Source organism: Cyprinus carpio, chromosome B6 (genome assembly GCF_018340385.1).
Source record: "Cyprinus carpio isolate SPL01 chromosome B6, ASM1834038v1, whole genome shotgun sequence".
NCBI lineage: Eukaryota > Metazoa > Chordata > Actinopteri > Cypriniformes > Cyprinidae > Cyprinus > Cyprinus carpio.
The window spans coordinates 18,081,691-18,101,237 of record NC_056602.1 but is presented as its reverse complement, the minus strand read 5'-3'; the positions used below and the strand labels follow the sequence as shown (position 1 = coordinate 18,101,237).

At 36.3% G+C, this 19,547-nt stretch overlaps 1 protein-coding gene and 1 long non-coding RNA gene across 2 annotated transcripts in view; both read left to right on the top strand.

The window, feature by feature from the left end:
* Window positions 1-19,547, top strand: part of LOC109105650 (zinc finger CCCH domain-containing protein 3-like) — a 70,031-nt gene that overhangs the window by 5,649 nt on the left and 44,835 nt on the right. The window contains exon 3 of the mRNA XM_042726008.1: window positions 291-487. Within this exon, the coding sequence (XP_042581942.1) occupies window positions 291-487 (197 nt within the window). The remainder of the gene's footprint in view (window positions 1-290; window positions 488-19,547) is intronic.
* On the top strand, window positions 10,453-12,519 carry LOC122137683. The gene is made up of 2 exons (XR_006155024.1): window positions 10,453-12,145; window positions 12,220-12,519. It is a non-coding gene; the product is annotated as an uncharacterized LOC122137683 (long non-coding RNA).

Here is a 19,547-nt window from a genome sequence, read left to right as displayed (position 1 = left end):
ATAATGCTCACATAGACAAATCTAAAATTGACAAAACAAAAAATCTAAAACATGGAACATGTTTCATCATAAACTGTAGAAACCCAGTGTATTATATGACCTCTTTAAAGTGTAGAATGATGTGTCATAGGTTATGGCAATATTGTTCTTAAACTCTCCTCTACATGGCAGCACAAATTTCCTTAGATTTCCTTTGCACGTCAATCAAACAAAGCAAACATTTACTTTTTATTGACTTCTGTAACATGCTAAAATGTCAAAAAAAATGTTTTATGTATGTCTATATACAGTCCCTACTTAGAGAGAAGATACAGCCCCATTGTGCAAACTTTAAGGAGCCGGTATTCTTTGCGGAGACGGACACACACTCAGGTGAAGAGTCCAACCAATACCAGGCGAGCACAGCCCAAAGTGCTGGTTTCATTTGGCAGACACAAGCTCCGCCGTCTCTCTCTCACCTCCACCTCACTCGGGACCTCAAGATCAGGTCAGTAACTATGACTGCACATTCACAAAAGGCTTTGCAACTCTCAAAACACAATGCAACTCTACCTCTGCCTTTTTAAATGAACTGATTGTTTTTACCCCCTCTGTGACTAATTGGTTTAATTAGTTATCAACACAAAACGGTCTCTGGAAAATTAATTATCGCTGCTTTGTTTGTATTCCTCGGAGAGAGGTAAAGGTGGGCTTTATGTTCCCATGGAAACACAAAACTGCAGCAGAGATGAACAGTAAACTGGGTACTGTCATGAAAATAAAGTCTTTCTATAGATGAATCATGGAAATCTTCCTGTCAGTCTCAGAGACTTGGCTGTATGGACTAGGTCAATGGTACATGGAGTGCCCTCATGTCGCAGCCCAACCCCGGAATTTTATAAAAAAAAATTATATTCATATTTTTTACATGTTATGTAATTTTAAATAGTTTAATATACCATTTTGAGGCCCACATTTTTGTCTTGATATTGATAAGTGTGCACATTGCAATAATTTGTTGACCCTTTTATTATTCTACATCTTAATTGTTCTTATTTCTTATATACATTTAGGCTGGAATACACTGCAGAAATTTTGCCCAGATATTTGGCTTGTTTTGCAGTCTGCAAGTTACTAAGCAATTGTAAATATCTACAAAGATATTTTTTCGTCTGACATTTCCTAATTATGAAAGATCATGAATTAAGTCTGTTGGCTGTGACTGTACACCCCCAATAGAGGGCAGCATGTTCCCAGCAGCATGATTGGTTTAAGAGGGAGTAGGTTTGGGTGTGATGGCCCGTATCCGCTGGGGATAGGAGGAGTTAATTAATTGCCCAATCAGGCCGTGATGGTGTACATGTGCCGATAGCAGGTAATTTGCAGCAGTGGCATGCCGAATACGGCTACACTATCAAACCCTGCCAGTGCTCTCACTCAGTAGATAAAAAGGAGCTAATGCGTAATTATCCCTTTGCAAATTGGATTGTTTTAACGAACTGGAGAATATAAGCCCAACCTGATGGAAAGCAATCACTGTTTTTACAGCCAGCTCCACCCCCTCCACAATCTCACTGTAATCACTTGTGCTCTGTTTCTGTGAACATTAGAGTAGCAGTATTACCATAAAACTGCCTTCCTTTTTGCATACCTGTAAATTACCTATTTCTCTTTCTACCAAGGTCTTGTAATATGAAGTTTTGTCTTGTTCCAGCCAGGTGATGCTTCTTTGGGTTGAATGTGAAGAGAGAGGGAGCGAGCGGGAAAGACAGGGTGGGTGATGGAGGGGTTAGCCAGAGGGACTCTGTGCAGGAGATAAGAGTGGCTAATAAAGAGCAAATTGAATTAGTAATGAGGAGAAAGAGGGCAGCCACGTTAAAAACCGCCACTAACTGCCTCTCCTCACTGCCATGGCCACCGCTGCGTGACATCTCTTAATTCCTTCTCTGATGAGTGCCAACCACATGTCTGTCTCTCTCTCCCTCCCTCTCTATCTGTTTACAGAGGCTGGTTGGTTATCTGTTGGGGGATTTAAAGGGGCATAAACCTAAGTGAGCAGTTAGGAGCGTAATGAATTGCGGGCAGGGGAGAAGCGCCTCGATAATCCCATAAAATAGATAAATGACAGAACACAATAGTGAGGAGATGAGAAGAGAGAGAAAAGAGGAAATGAAGCCGCCTGAAGCGTCTCAATGGAATTTGGGCTTAGGATGCTTGAGGATTCATAGACAAATGAAAGGCAACTTAGTGTGGACTGATTAGTCTTCCCTACAGAACAGCTTTATATATTTGTGGATGCATTTACATCCATAAGAGGTCTTCGCATGGTTTGCATTGTTTTTTATTTTTTTTTTTATTTTTTTTTTAGTTTTTCCCAATCACGATCAGTAGTTGCATCTTCATTTTTTTTCTCTTGACATGAAAGAGAATTAAAAATTAGTAGTTCATCAGTAATATCAAGCAACATTCAGGTTATATATCAGTGGTCAACATATTTAAATAATCCAAGCTTGACTGCAAGCTAACTAAAGATTTTGTGCATAGGTTATGCAAGTGATGTAGATTCACTGACAAATATTGGTTTTGAGTATTATTTATTTTTTTGTAATACTTTTCTGTAACTTTAAACATGGTGACACATACATGAAGCTTCTATTTAGTTTAAGAAGCCTTTACTTTTTGACTAGCCAGTTACTCATGTACACTACTGTTCAAAAGTTCAGGGGCTGTAAGATGATCATTCATTCATACAAAATCCTGCACCATATAACCATATCTCTGTTCTTATTGACTGTTATTGTCTTGTCACCCAACAGCTTTGCATTCAGTGTGGACAGACTGAAAAACTCCAAAATCCATTAGGTGTATTTTGTAATTTTTTAATTTACTTTTTTCGCATTTCATAATTTGCTAAATTAATAAAAAATGTAAGGGTTCCTTTTTTCGGTTGGACATTAGTATAGAGGAATAAGTAGAATCTACTTAAGTAGTAATTTAAAAGCCTGTGGCTTCAGATCTCCCCCTCATGCATGTTTGTGTAGGCAGCCTCTCTCCCATGTGTTTAAGTGATTAACTTAAGGGAGAGTTGCTGTGGCTTTATTTGGTACAGTATGATGTATGTACACCTCCACCCTACCCCCTCCCATTCCACACACACAAATACACAAATGCACATGCACATGCTGACCTGCTCACGCAATGATATAGAAGGTTTACGATTAAGCTGGAGTCAGACACATCACTCTTCTCATAAATGCATACTCGCATAGTCATGTTACCGCAATTCCACAAACACGCCCATATACACACCATAGCCCTGACTACATCCATAGGGGTCCTATTACTGTACAATATTTGCACCTTTTTATCTGCCCATAAATCACTTGTCCAGCCTTTCACAGCTCTGATCTCGCTGTCATTTTCAACTTGATCTGATGGTGCCGTCCCTCACGTAAAGTTTACACACATGCATACGGTGACCACACATGCACGTGTCAACAGCAGCTAAATATAGACTTGCAACATTAAACTTTTAGGTTTGACTTTTTTTTATTTTTGTACAAAAGAGCTTTTATTATATCATTTACATCTTTAACTCACAAAATATCTTTACAATTTGGAGTAAGTGTGGAGAGGTATTTTAATCTATTCATAGGATCCCTACATAGTGTTCATTGCTCTCTATACAACAAGCAAGTGATATCTATAGAAGTTCAGGTCATTTGACAAAATTTGCTCAGGGGTATCAGTTAAGTTTAGCATGTATTATGTTCGTTGTGAAGTGCAGTGTAAGGAAGGTAATGTTTTATGAAGGGTTTGTATATGTTCATCCTGTATCATCTATTTTTTCCCCCCGATTTTTATCTTCATGCATTACATTCTGTCACTTTATACAGGTACAAAGTATCTTTTCCATAGATTAACACAACGCCTCACCCCTCAGGGCACAACCATACACTCAGTCAACATAAATAAACATACACATATCCTGGCAACCGGGAGTAAAAAAAAAGGCACACAGACTTTTGAGTGGTAATTATTTTTTTTATATGTTTTAGAAAGGAATTATTTTATGCTCTCCAGAACGGCATTTATTTGATTTAACAATCATAAATAACAGTTTAAAATGACTGTTTCCTATTTGAATATATTTTAAAATATAATTTATTTCTGTGTTTGAAAAGCTGAATTTTCAGCAGCTATTACTCCAGTCATCATTGTCACATGATCCTTCAGAAATTATTTCTGGATTTTTTGATGGGAAAAAAGTAAAAGAAAAGCATTTATTTAAAATATAAATCATTTGTAACATTGTAAATTTCTTTTTCAGTTTAATTTAATGCATCCGTGCTGAATAAAAGTAAAATTTCTTTTAAAAGTATTAAATATACACCACAAGACAAAATAACTGAATTTTATAAAAATGACCCCATTCAAAAGTTTACATACCCTTGAATGTAAACAGTACTACGTGTCATTTCCTGGAGGATCCACGACTGTTTTTATATTTTGTGATAGTTGTTTATGAGTCATTCATTGGTCCTTAGCAGTTCAACTGCCTGCTGTTGTTCAGAAAAAACCTCCAGCTCCTGCACATTCTTTGGTTTTCCAGCATCTTCTACATATTTGAACCCTTTTGAACAGGATGATGATGTATAAACTCTTCTCATTTTGTTTAACAATCATATTTTTTCATTTCGTACAGGATGTCAGAAGCTACAGAAATACTTACATGTTTCCCAGAAGATCATCCAATTCAAAAAGTTTAAACCCCCCGTAAAAAAATGTATGAGTATGTATATGTATATATATATATATTTTTTTTTTTTTCCGGGGGGGGGGGGGGCGGGGGGGGGTGTTTAAACTATATATAAGGAATATATATAACTATACTATATACTATATATATATATATATATATATATATATATATATATATATATATATATATATATATATATATATATATATATATATATATATATATATATTTATAAGGAATAATTAACAACAGCCGAAGGGCATTGTTAGGCACGACGCGAAGCAGATATATGTATATACTTGTATATATGTATTGTGTACAAAACTGGATGGTGCTGGATTGTGAAGGAAATGCAATGGACTGCCAAACAAACTGGCAATAATTTTTCAGGCATTAGTGCTGGAATGCCGTTTAGTATTATCCATACCAAATTAAACCCCTCCTACTGGCAACCATACATGCATTGTAAATTTTAGAGGTGACAGCCAGTGGGTCAGTCTCCTCCTGCCCTTAAGCGTTTATTCCTTATGTGGTTTGTTTGTTTATTTTATTTATTTATTAATTTTTTGCATCACTCACTAGTTCACACTTCCTTTAGTTTCTGCCACTTTTTTTCACACCACCACTGCTCCCTCATCTGCTGGATCTATTTCCCGGCTCCTCTTCCCCATTTCCTGTTCTTACATATGCTTCTGCCATATTGAGTAAGAATCCCACCTCCAGTCCAGTAATAAATACCGTTTATGACAAATGTGTGTCGGCCGGCCCTGGTTTACTTGATCCACATGCCACAACACAAGTTTGTATGTAAATAGGGAAAGCCAATAGGGAAAACAAGCACAATATAACATGAATGCCGGATTTAGCTGAACACAAAAAAAATAAGAGATATTTACGAGGGCCATCATAGTGTCTTTACTTCTCTCAACTGTCACCCGAGATATATTTGCTCTAAATACCACAATGCCACAGTGGTTTCATCAACTGCGTCAGTCACACTTGTACTCGCACACCGTCGACCCTCAGTCTCTGGGACGAACATTCTGCTCATTCCACATCACTTTCTCAGGCCCTGCATGTCAAGCAGATGGGCCAACTCGCACTTTAATGGGGTGTAATCTCTTCCCTCCACCAGTGTCCACTGGATAAACATCCAACTACTCAAATTCGTGCTCTGTACGGGTCCCGACACGCACACACCAAGCCTGTCTTTGGGAGGACCACCCACCACCTGTTAACAGTTATTGTGTGTGTGTGTGTGTGTTCAGTATATCTAAACTTGTCTGTCCTTCAGCTGTCTGTTGTCAGTTTCTCTCTGTCTGGTTGTCGTTGGTACAACTGCCAATTACTTTCACCATGTTCTCTCTAGCTCCATTTATTTTACTTTACCTCGAAAGGTTTCATCCACAGTCCAGGATTTTACAAGCTTTTGGGAGAACTAATATAGAAAAAATAACACTTAAATGACACATAAATTGCATTTAGTGTGATGTAAAAAATGTTATTTACACAACAAGCTTAATTTGTAGATCCGATTTTTATTTTAATTATTATTATTTATTTTTTGCTGTTTATGTACATTTAATGACAAAAAGTAGGCTGTCATCTTTAACACAAATGCTACCATACACTACTGTTCAAAAGTTTGGGGTCAATAAGACATGTATGTTTAAATTAATACTTCTATTCAGCAAGGACACGTTAAATACAGTATAGCCATTCATGATGTTAATAATGCTGTTAAAGTCCTATTCATCATGATTTCCACAGAAATATTCGACGCTGTTTGTAATAAGTAAATTTCTTGAATGCAGAATCAGTATATTATAATGATTTCTGAAGGATCTTGTGGCTGCTTCGTCCCATGGATAAATTAGAAAAATGATTTAAATTGTAATAATATATACACGATTAATCACATCCAAAATAAAAGTTTTTGTTTACATAATATATGCGTGTATGCTGTGTATATTTATTATGTATATATAAATACAAACACATGCAAGCATTTAATTAAGAAAAATATGTTATGCTTATATATTAAATATATGTATATAAAATATAAAATATTAGAATATGAATATATAAATGTAAATATTTTCAAAATACATACTGTATGTGTGTGCATTTATATATACATAATAAATATACACAGTACACATACATATAGTATGTAAACAAAAACTTTTATTTTGGATGTGATTAATCGCGATTAATCATTTGACAGCACTAAATATTTCACAACATTACTGTTTTTGAATGCATTTTTGTTCAAAATAATGGAGGCTTGGTGAGCATAAGAGAATATAAAAAATATTTTACAAAAATCTTACCAACCCCATACCTTTAAATGAAAGTGTAGATACTATTTATTTACTTGTTTGTTTGCTTGCTTGCCCAAATTTTATTATTTATTTGGCGTTTACAGTGGATATAAAAAAAAATATTTATAAAAAAATGTAAAAATTGTAAATTTAATGTAAAAATGAATGAGAAATATTAATATTATAACAAATATAGAAAACTAAAAAAAGGATATTCAAAAAATATTCAACAAATCTGAAGAGAGAAATTGGTTTACTATGCAGTTTTGGCAATGGACAACATAGAACACAGAATATCTTTTTTAGCAGGGCAGCTTCTGTATATAAATAGGTGTTTACAAATCATTTGGTCAGAATGTAGTAACATACCATGGTGACACCCAGCATACAACCACAGGACAACTGATCAACCTCAAACTCTTTAACGAAGAGACCCCTGTGCTCGACATGGATTCCCAGTGTGTAATTCGTGTACAGTCACTGACAGACGTAGAGTGACATTATCCAATGCTCTTGTGCCTTGCTTCTCTCGCCCGGGCCTCTGGCTGCTCCCTTGTCAAACTGTCAGCTGGCCATAATTAAAGGTTCTCACTGCTCAGCCTTGTGTGACACACCCAAGCAGCAATGCAGCTAACAGCCACCTGCCAGGCACACCCGTCCCCTGCGCTTATCTGTAAACCGCATGAGAGCACCTGCAGATCAAGAGGAAGGAGATGAGGCCACTTAGTTTCTATGCAGTTCGAGATGTGTGTCTAATATACACTTACAGGAAAATGTATAAGTACAAGCAGAAATAGAAAATGTGTTTATTGTCAAACAGTTTGCACACATTTTCACATTGGAGCTAGTTTTGAGATGGTAAAGGGTTGATGTGTGAGATCATTTGTTGAGTGTTTGTGCCAGCAGTTGAAGGCTTAGTGATGAAAAGTGTAATCCAAACGCCAATGAAATGCGACACTGCACTTACACTCTTTCCTTCCCTGTTTTGGGGGTAAATGTTTTCTTGGTATCCTGAGGGGTCTCCGGTAACACAAGGGACAGAATAAATCAGAAACCTTAAACAAGACACACCTGCTGATTATTTAAGAACATACAGATCATTTATCGCCTCCAACACATGCATTGTGTAGTTATGGGTTTGTCCGGGACTTACAAACATGCTTGTCTTTACGATTTATTGGTATTTTGTCCATCCAATTATAGCTTTACTTGACTAATTAATGTTGACACGTGTGATTGTCATCATCTAGTTTTTGTAGTGATAAATAATTACCAGTAATCAGCCAAAATACATACTTATTATTATTATCATTATTATAAATTAAATATTATGTCAATTTAAATAATTTACCACTTACTATTTATTTAAATAATTAATAAATAATTTAATAATAATGTTTTTGAATTTTCAAACTGAATTTTTAGCTGCAATATTTTAGCACACACTGCTCCCCTTGTGTGACTGTTATTCAAGTGTACTTTTTGGACACTGAACTCTGTTCCTTTTGCGTCAGTCTTATGTAGAACACAATAAAGTTCACTTAGTTGTTTTAAGACCATGGCTAGGTTCCTACAAATGGCACGTTATAATATTACCTCTTGCCCAAGCCCTTTAAGTTTCCCTTTTCAAGTAATCTGATCTTAGTAGCCCCTCCCACGCACCCTTCATCTGTCCACACGGCGTGAAGTGTTACCATAATAATCACAGTAAATTGGCATTGCGTGGGAAGCAGACTATGGGGTCTAAGGCCAGCCAAACACATCCATAATGAGGCTTTTTGGCTCTCTCATAGAGTGGATTGGAGTGGGACAGGTTCATGGGGTTAAAGGTTTCCGACTGGGATGGGGCAGAAAGAGGGCCTGGAGATTAAGACTAGTCTTCAGGCCTTACTTTAAACCAGTAAGACACTCTGTTCTCTGGAAGTGGTGTCAATGAGGTCATGTTTACAGCGGAGTTGTGCTTCCAGAAAAAGAGACACATCATTCACTTGCTTTGTTTTTTTTTTAACTCTAATCAACATGCTAAACTAACTTTTTATGTTTTGTTTAGATGTATTGTCACTCTGTGTTGAAATTTACAAGACAAATTGGTCACTTGGCCATTATTTCACAGTATTGACAATATCAGTCTTATTGTAAGCACTATTCACTTTTGTACAATTGTACAAAAATAAGTAGCTAAAAGCTGGAATATACACAACATTTGGCATTCAGAATTTACCTATTTTATGGAAAATTGTGTGTATATTGAGCAGTCTATGATTCCATCAAGTTATAAAAAAAAGTTTGATATTTTGAACTAATTTTAGAACACATTTTTATTTGTCATGATGCCCTGTGTATATGTGTAACCATTTACTAAGTTGGCAAGTGTATGATGCTTGGTGTTTTAAAATCTGATTGGATTGGGTAGTGTATAACTCACCTCTAGAATCGACTAAAATAATTTTTTTTTTTATTTCTGCAGTTTATAATAAAATCACTAGTTCATTTATAGGATATGAGAGAATATGCCGATGACTGTTGAAAGACAGGTGTATGAAGTAAGAAGATGAAGTGTAAGAATTAGGTAGACTGATTAATATCCATTTTTATTTTTGGCTGTTATGTGAGCCCACATATGTTCATATCATTTTTAGTAACCATATCCAAGAACAGTTTCAACACATTGCAGTCAATTACAGGTCTTGAAGGCATAGTATAGCCATTTACACCACCTTCACTGGTGCAGTCTCACTCGCTTTTTGGCCTTTAATCTGCCTTGCCAAGTTCCTAGTTACCAAGTTGCCAAGTTACTTTCCAAGTTGTTAATTACAAACCCAGAAGCAAATGGAACTGTGACTCTTAAAGCTGAAGTGTCATTTTCTGTGCCACTAGTGACCAAATGGATTTGTGGAAGTGTTTTGCTGAAGTGTCATTTTTTTTTAAAATAGTGATAAAATTGATTTCTTTGAACAATAAGCATTTGAGCCAAAGTTGATCAAGTTAATATATAAGTTAATATATTTATTCAGCAAGAATGCATTACCAAAAAATTATCAAAAGTGACAGTAAAGCCATTTAAAGTGTTACAAGTACTTCTATTTCAAATAAATGCTGTTCTTTTGAACTTTCTATTCATTAAAGAATACTGATGTGGGACAATATACCAGTATTATGGAGCACAACTGAAGGATCTTGTGTCACTGAAGACTGGAGTAATAGCTGCTAAAAATTCAGCTTTATCATCACAGGAATAAATTACATTTTAAAATAGTTTTTGTTTTTTTTAAAAGTATATAATAATAATAATAATATAAATTCAGCGTTTGTGAGACTTTTTTTTTTTCTTTTCAAAAACGACCCCAATCTTTTTTAAGTTTATGCTCCCTTATGCAAAATATTGCAAATCGCCAATCCATAGTGCATGTGGAGAGGATGATTGATTTCTGTACGATAAACAAACTTGACCCTTTGGCCCTAAGCATTTTCTATAATAGCTTCATTTCATTGCATGTATGAATTACATGGCTTGTGGAAAAGAAAAAGGAAAATCTAAACAATCAATAGGGGGATGTCAATAAAACAGCCACAGTTCAGTTCAACAGAGCTTGTGTTACTCTCATCGCCATCCATATGGGCTTGAATCAACTTCTGTGACCATAGACTAATAGTATATTTCTGTCCCTTCCTCTCCCTCTATCTTTACTTCTCTGTGACGGAGTGATGAAATTCTCCTAATTAACTGGCTGGCTGTAGCTATGCTGACCAGAGAGGCCATCCTGGGGCTAGAGTACACACATAACTCCCAAACCCTCAGTCCGCTCCACCTGGCCCACAGCCCATGACGGAGGGGTGAACTGGGAAACCCGACCCTAATCACTCTCAACTTTCCATTTCTGTCGAAGTGGCCCAGACATTGGAGCTCATGCTCTATTCTGAGCCTAAGAAGTAAGCCAGCAAACCATGCAGGCATCCCTTCATTCGCCTTTTCCTTTCCCTATTTTTTTTTTAATCTCTCACCCAGCCCATTTTCTGTCTGCTTTTTTGTTGACGATGGGCTTTTTTGGCACAGCCCAAAGTTTTTCTCAGTCATATCCCTTTTCTATGCCTTCCCTCTCTCTCACTTGGACTTGATCTTTATTTTGCTCTCAAGGGAGCAGTTAAGTACCTTCAGGCCTCTCAGAGACTCCTGGCCACGATTGGCATGCAAGTTCCCCAGCTCAACACCCCATATTCAAGTAAGCTCCATAAACCTTGCATGCGCACACACACACACAGGCTGCCACAGCAAGCTATCTTAGTCATCCTCACAGGTGGCTGTCCAAATTTAAAACCACAGGCAGGCTGTGTGTGTTATCCTGGGAAATTTGTGGGAGCTTGTTTAACACACAAAGCTCACAGACTGATGGACAGATGAGATCTGGGAAGTGAATGTTGTCAATGGAAGGCCCCCAACTTTCTCTTTCACTTTCTGTTTATCCAATCCTTTTTTTTTTTTTTTTTTGGTTTCTTTTGCTTTTGATTTTTACTCTTTTGAGCAGTTTTGTAAATATTTCATTCAGTGCAGTCATTCTCAACCCAGATTTTACATGGGACATCAAATGGCAACTCAACACAGTATCATAATTATTGTATTCAATTAAACAAATATATTTCTTAAAATGCCCCATCTATCTTTTTCCTGAGTAACTCACAAGCGCCACCATGATGAATTATAACTTCCGTTTGGATTCTCTCATGCCACAGTAACAGCAATAAACTTTTATAAAATTCCTGTAAAGTACTTACTGCACCAGCCAATCTTTCCGTCTCCGACAGTGTTTGCATTGCATTCTGTGTCAAATACTGACAAGAGAAAACAAGCATGGCTTGCAGCACCTAACTTAAAATACTGTGTGTAAAATAATAAAATAATCCATGCTCATCATTTTGTAGACAAAATGATTTTCTGATACATGCTGTATACGGTAGACCAATCACAACAGACTCGGCCATCTGACCAATCAGAGCAGAGTTGGCTCACGGAAAGGAGGGGTTTACAGAGACTGAATCTTAGAATTGCTTCAAACAAATCGCTTGAGAATCGTTGAAAAATGAGGTGATATTAAATGCATATTTTGAGAAAACGAAAGGGTTGTTTGACCTTGCATGCGTGTAGACCTATTGTAGGAGACTCCCAAAACAATATTAGGAACCTTAAAAATGGCATTATAGGGGCACTTTAAAATCAAACATTGTAATTTATCACCTTATAAGTTATAAGCTCAATAACATGCAAATGTATTAACAGTTCACAAAGATTGTCTGTGCCGATTGCCTTGTGGGCAGTGCGCCAACGTACAGCGGCATTGCACTACGGGCATCCCGAGTTCGAATCCCAGCTTGAGGACCTTTCCTGATCCTGCCCCCTTTTCTCTCCCAATTAGCTTCCTGTCAACTCTAAACTATCCTATCACAATAAAATGCCAAAAACAAAATACAAAAAAAAAAACAAATTTGATTTGACTGATGGACCAGTTTCGTATTAAATATATTTTTATTTTTTATTTTCTTGATACATCTCAAACCCCCTTCTCTTTAAAATAGGCTTAGTGCATTTACCTGGATCCAATAATTAATCAGACTTTTTATTGACTGAGGATATGGGCATATCGTGAAACCTGTGGAAGTTACTTACACCAAATGACAGCTCAAAGAATTTTATACAATAAGCCTGTTTATTAATGTCCTCTGCTTAATTATATGGTTAGTATTTTTGGTTGTGGCCTCCAGTTGAGAACCACATCTAGTGTTAGTGAAGCCCCAGTATTTGAGTGTTTTATCGTGAAGAACAGTATGTATGACATTCATACTTCATATCAAAAAATGGTATTAGTTTATCCCTAGCTTACTTAAATGCACTACAGTGTGTGTGAGAGAGTGTCCGTTTAATTATGGATGATTGTTTGTGTTGGTCTGTCAGCCTGCACTGTTGTTAAAGGACTTTAAGATAACTGCTAATTCCACTCCTCGAGTATTGATCGGCTGGGATTGGTGGGTATAGTTTTATAGGCTCCCACTCAGGCTACATAATTAATGCTTAGCGTATTTAATTAGTAAGATTTGCTCTGAACCAAGAGATTAATTGAGTCCAGTCTAGTAGGGGGGCCAGTTCTGATGTTACAGTATTGGTTTGTGTACATTTTTTGCCTTGCACTGGATTCCTGACTCCCTGCACATGTGTTCAGGGGGATGGCGGTTTGAGTCCGACATATATCATGTACGGATTCCATTGCCTTCATCTTAATTACCACTTTTTTTTAAAGGCAAACTGGAGTGCTAGAATGATTTTGCCACTAATGTAACTCATCTATTGGTTTTATTCCCATTGGCAAAAACACTGCACCTGTCTCAGGACAGTGTTAAGCATGGTTCCTGCTGCTATTTCTACACCTGTATCAGTTTGCCGCCCAGCATGCAGACAGCGGCACACACTACGTCATGAAATCTGCCAAAACAACTTCAGATCCTCTTGTATCTTGAGTATCTTGGAGTTAGTTAGTTATCCATTTCTTTTTATGCTCACTGTCGCCATGCTGCACTTTAAATGAGCCAATACATTCGACTTCATTTTAGGTGTTGATTTTCTCCATTTTGACATCTTTCCTCCTCTTTTAAAATTAAGCTCATAGGTTCATCTTCTTTTTTTTGATGAACACTCTATTTTTTATGTTTGCTTAGGTTTTAATGTGTGAGAGAACTTTTTTGTTCATTACTGATCATCACCTGCAGAGGGAGCCCTTTCACAAGGGGCCCATTCATAATTTAAACCACTTGATGATTTAGTCAGTGCAAAGATTGTAAGCTGTAATTGTAATCTGTTTGGTCCTTTAGTAGATTTGTCTTCCAGAGTAACTCCTTCATTGTTAGCAGACAAGTTTCTTTACACTGAGACACAGGACAAACATCCTAGAGTGGCAGTGTGAGTGACAACAGTGTGTCATAAACGCACCTGTCACTGCCTGAGAATTGTGCCGAGGGTCTTTCCCACACCTGTGGACTAACAGTGTTCCTCTCTGTTGACAGCACTCTCATATCCCACACACTTATGCATCATCCAAATAAAGATTCTCAGTAATTAGAGGAAGACCTTACTGAAGCACACATACATGCATGGGAATTTAGAGATTGTGATCTAAAGATAGAAAGAAAGATGTCACCTTTTAAAATACACCGAATTTTTTTTTATGTAGAAGCAGTCTTCACTCAGCAATTGCTAGTTAATTTTACAAATAATTATAAAGAATTGTTCAAGGGATGGTTAAGCCAAAATTGAAAATCCTGTCATCATTTACTCACACTGACATTACATAATTGTATGTGCTTTTGCACTTGAAACTTGCACTTGCACACATGCTGTGTATTACAATATTTGTGCATTTGTTTTTCGTTTTCCTGTGTGAGCAGCGAGAGAGAGAGAGAGAGAGAGAGAGAGAGAGAGAGAGAGAGAGAGAGAGAGAGAGAGAGAGAGAGAGAGAGAGAGGAGCTGGATGGTATTGATCAGGGCCAGTTCATTTTCTGTTGTCCCCGGTGAGTTGCTCTGTGGGAAATAGCTAGTTTGTCTCCTGTCACGGTGGTTGTAGAGCAACCGGGGTTCTGTTCTGGTTAGTGATAGTCACTTATCTGGTCCGGCTTTGCAAATATACTTTCTATACAGTCTCCTCCCCCTACTGTCACCTCATTATTGTTGAGTGGGTTACTCCAAAATTATAAAGAAAGCACTAATAACTTAAGCTGTATTTAAACTTAAGAAATACATGTGTAATGTGTGTAAAAACCTTTCTCTTAAGTTAGTATTTATACATCTTTATAAAAATAGTCTATTACTATTTATATAAATTGTATTTGTAAATGAAAGACTGTGTGACATGAATCTGCTATCATGCTAGCAAATGGTTCACCATTGATCAGTTCAGTACGGTGTATTTTTTTCTGACACAGACTGATAGTCAGGCTGGCTAAAGCATTTATTCAATACTTTGGGGCCATCTGTATGTTTAAAAAGTGACAGCAGATCCCATGTTAACATTAATGCTGCTTCCCATGTGTGAAGCACTGAGGCGGAAGAATCTTGGTTTTAGGGACAGCGGATGGCATAGTATTGATTGTGTGCAGTGGTCAATCGCTCTTAAACGCTAGTGGCTTCAGTGTTTAAATGTTTTGCATTTTTCCTTCCTCACACCACTTGTTTACGTTTCATTGTTTGAATCATCACTGTCCAATTACTATTTTTATTTTTTATTATGCATAAAACTTAATCTGACCATTTTTGTTGTTGTTGTTGTTGTTGATGATTTGGTGTATACAGCATTAGTTAATATTACATCTGAGCTTTTTAATAAATATAGTCAGGCCGTCCCATAGTAAGTCCTATGGCATGCAACAGACACCCAATCTAATGTTGCAGAAGTCATGGCCTTTTTTCAAATGGAGCACTGACCACAGATTATAAGAAACCATTGAGAGAAACACAATTTATGATTGCCTTTTATAACAGGACTTGACTGTGCAGGTATGAGTGTAGGATGGGATAAAAAAATAGAAATGTTTATTTAGTTTAATGCTGCATATTGAGTTAAAAGTGTTAAATACACTTGTTAACTGATTGTGTGGTGTGTAATAAGATCTTTTTATAGTCTAAATGATAGTGTTCCTTAATGCTGCTCTGCGGTTAGGGTTAATGAATACCAGCTGGCCTATTTTAAGCGCCAGTGATTTGTTCCTTTCTCTGCCCTGCCAGGGCACTTGTCATGTCCCATATCCCCTTTCATGGCATTCTCCACTTAACGAGTTTGTGGATATTAATGAACAATTTGAAGTGAAGCCTTTTATCTTACAACAGTGACGGGACACTGTCACTCTCTCCCTCGTTCCCTCCCTTTGCTATTATGAAAAGGTGGTAGATTTTTCATTGCCTGGCACAGATCCCATGCCTGGCAGGTGCCCTGGTGAGAAATCTGGTAGTAACCCCTCCCGAATGACACGTTTGAGGCTAGCCGTGTGAATAATCTGAAGGTCAGTGGCTTACCCTTTTTCAACACCCTTGCATTTGTCCTGGTGATATTGAGGGCAGCTGCTCCAGCGGTTAGGTGCTCTCCTCTTTGCCCATTCTGAACAGATGCCTGTTCCCTTTCGTGCCAGCCTTACCCAGAGGGACCAATTAAGCTTACAGCAGCTGCTGGCATCAGTGCCAGTGAGAGCGGAAAGAGGAGTGTGAAGTGATGAAGAGATGTGAAGGGACTTGAGACGTGAGGGACACTACAGTGTCTTGTACTTTTTCTGTCCTCTTAACACCTGCTTGACCCTCAAAGGTCTAGGTGTGAAGATGGGTCCTTGCAATCACTAAACCTGGCAGTCCACCACTTACCTTTCCCCTGTGAACCCTGACCTTTGGTGAGCTGAATGTGAATTTAGATTGTTGTACATTTTTGCACCTCTTATTGAAGGATAATTTTTATACTATTGTACACACATATATTTAAATAAATAATTTCTCCCAAAATTAAAATTCTGTTAGCATTTAGTTTTTGAACTAATGGGGAATGAGGATTGATAGATAGATAGATAGATACATAGATATAGATATACACTACCGGTCAAAAGTTTGGGGTCAGTAAGACTTGTAATGTTTTTTAAAGAAGTCTCATATGCTCATCAAGGCTGCATTTATTTGATCAAAAATACAGAAAAAAACAGTAATCTTGCCTAATGTTATTACAATACAAAATAATGGTTCCTATGTTAATATCCTTTAAAATATAATTTATTTCTGTGATGCAAAGCTGAATTTCCATCAGTCATTACTCCAGTTTAAAGCGTCACATGATCCTTAAGAAATAATTTTAATATGCTGGTTTATTATTAGAATTATCAATGTTGACAACAATTTTTTTTTTTTTTTTTTTGGAAACTGAGACACTTTATTCAGGATTCTTTGATGAATAAAAAGTTAAAAAGAACAGCATTTATTCAAAATATTTTTTTTTTCTAACAATAGGAATCTTTGCTATCACTTCTTATCAATTTAACACATCCTTGCTGAATAAAAGTTTTAATTTCTTTAAAAAAAAAAGACAGAATAAAAATTTACTGACCCCAAACTTTTGAACTGTAATGTATATTATTAGAAAAAAATTTATATTTTAACTTCTATTTAAATTTTTTATTCATCAAAGATTCCTGAAAAAAGTATCACAGGTTCCAAAAAAATATTAAGCAGCACAACAGTTTCCAGCACTGATAATAAATCAGCATATTAGAATGATTTCTGAAGGATCATGTGACACTGAAGACTGGAGTAATGATGCTGAAAAATCAGCTTTGCATCACAGGAATAAATTAGATTTGAATGTATATTAAAATAGAAAAATGTTATTTTACATCATAATACTATTTCACAATATTATTTGTTTCCTGTATTTTTTATCATATAAATACAGCCTTCATGAGCATAAGAAACTAATGTAAAAAAAAAAAAAAAAACTTTTGACCGCTAGTTTAGATAGACAGGCAGATTTTTTTATTTTTTAACACAAACACACAAGAAATGTGTGTATGTATCATATATATATATATATATATATGAAAAAAAGTATTCGAAAATGCAAGTGCATTTAACCACAGCCGTAGTTGAGCTTCAGGACAACAAACCCAAAGCGCTTGTGAAAGTCTGTCAGTGCGCAAGTTTCGTGCATCTAATAGTACTGCATTCCAAACGGCATAAATGAAGGCATAAATGAAAGCATATCAAAAGTAAAACACGGCGGGTGGAAGCACAGACTGTCAAGCAATGTGCACGTGTCTCACAGCGCAAATTCTGTGCAATGAAGCCCGCCGCGTCTCTAGCGCGCACGTGCCATATGCGGGAAAAATAAACAATCTCAGAATCGATTCTGAAATGTTCAAAATCAAGAGAGAATCGCGATGCATCAGAAAAACTTTTTTTTTCCTCCCACCCAAAGAGAGACTATATATATATATATATATATATATATATATATATATATATATATATATATATATATATATATATATATATGTGTGTGTGTGTATATATATATATATATATATATATATATATATATATATATATATATATATATATATATATATATATATATATATGTGTGTATATATGTGTAATATATATGTATATATATATATATATATATATATGTATATGTATATGTATATGTATATATATATATATAGTCATGGCCAAATATATCGGCACCCTTGGTAAATATGATCAAAGAAGTCTGTGAAAATTAACCTGCATTGTTAATCCTTTTGATCTTTTATTTTAAAAATTCACAAAAATCTAACCTTTCATTGGATAATAAGAATTTATAATGGAGGGAAGTATCATTATGAAATAAATGTTTTTCTCAAATACACTTTGGACAATTTTGAGCACTCCAGGGTGATTATGAACATGAAATTGTCCAGCCATGGCTTCCTGATTCACAAAAATATAAATAGTAGGGAAAACAAAGGCATAATTCCCTTAATCATCCATCACAATGAGAAAAAACAAAGAATATATTTCTGATGTGCAGCAAAAGATAATTGAGCTTCACAAATTAGTGAAGTGGCTTTAAGAAAAGAGCTAGAGCAGTGAAAATTCCCATTTCCACCATCAAGGCAATAATTAAGAATTACAAAACTGCCTGGAAGAGGACGTGTGTCTATATTGTCCTAATGCACGCTGAGGAGGAGAGTTTAAGTGGCTAAAGACTCTCCAAGGACCACAGCTGGAGAATTGCAGAAAATAGTTGAATCTCAGGGTCAGAAAACCTTAAAAACAGCACCTAAATCACCACATGTTGTTTGGGAGGGTTTCAAGAAAAATTCTCCTAGCTCATCTAAAAACAAACTCCAGCTTATTCAGTTATCAGACACGACTGGAATTTTAAATGGGACTGGCTTCTATGGTCAGATGTACCAAAGAAATTTGCTTTTTAGCAACAAACACTCAAGATGGGTTCGTTGAACACAGGGATAAAATGTACCCCATGTGTACAATGAAATATACTGCTGTATTTTTGATGTTGTGGGCCTATATTTCTGCTGGAGGTCCTGGACATCTTGTTTAGACACATGGCATCATGGATTCTATCAAATAACAACAGATAAAAAATCAATAAGTGACTGACTCTGTTAGAAATCTTATAATGGGCCATTTTTGGATCTTTCAACTGTACAATAATCCAAACTCAAACCTCAAAAACAACACAAAAATGGGCCACTGAGCACCAAAACCAAGCTTCTGCTATGGTCATTCCAGTCCTCTGACTTGAACCCTATGGAAAATGAGAGGAGAGAACTGAAGAGGAGAAGCAAAAACATGGAGCTGGGAATCTAATGGGTCTTGAGTGAATCTGGATGAAGGAATGGTCTCTGATCTCTTGTCATGTGATCTCTAACCTCATCAGGGGTTATGGAAGAAAATTTAGAGCTGT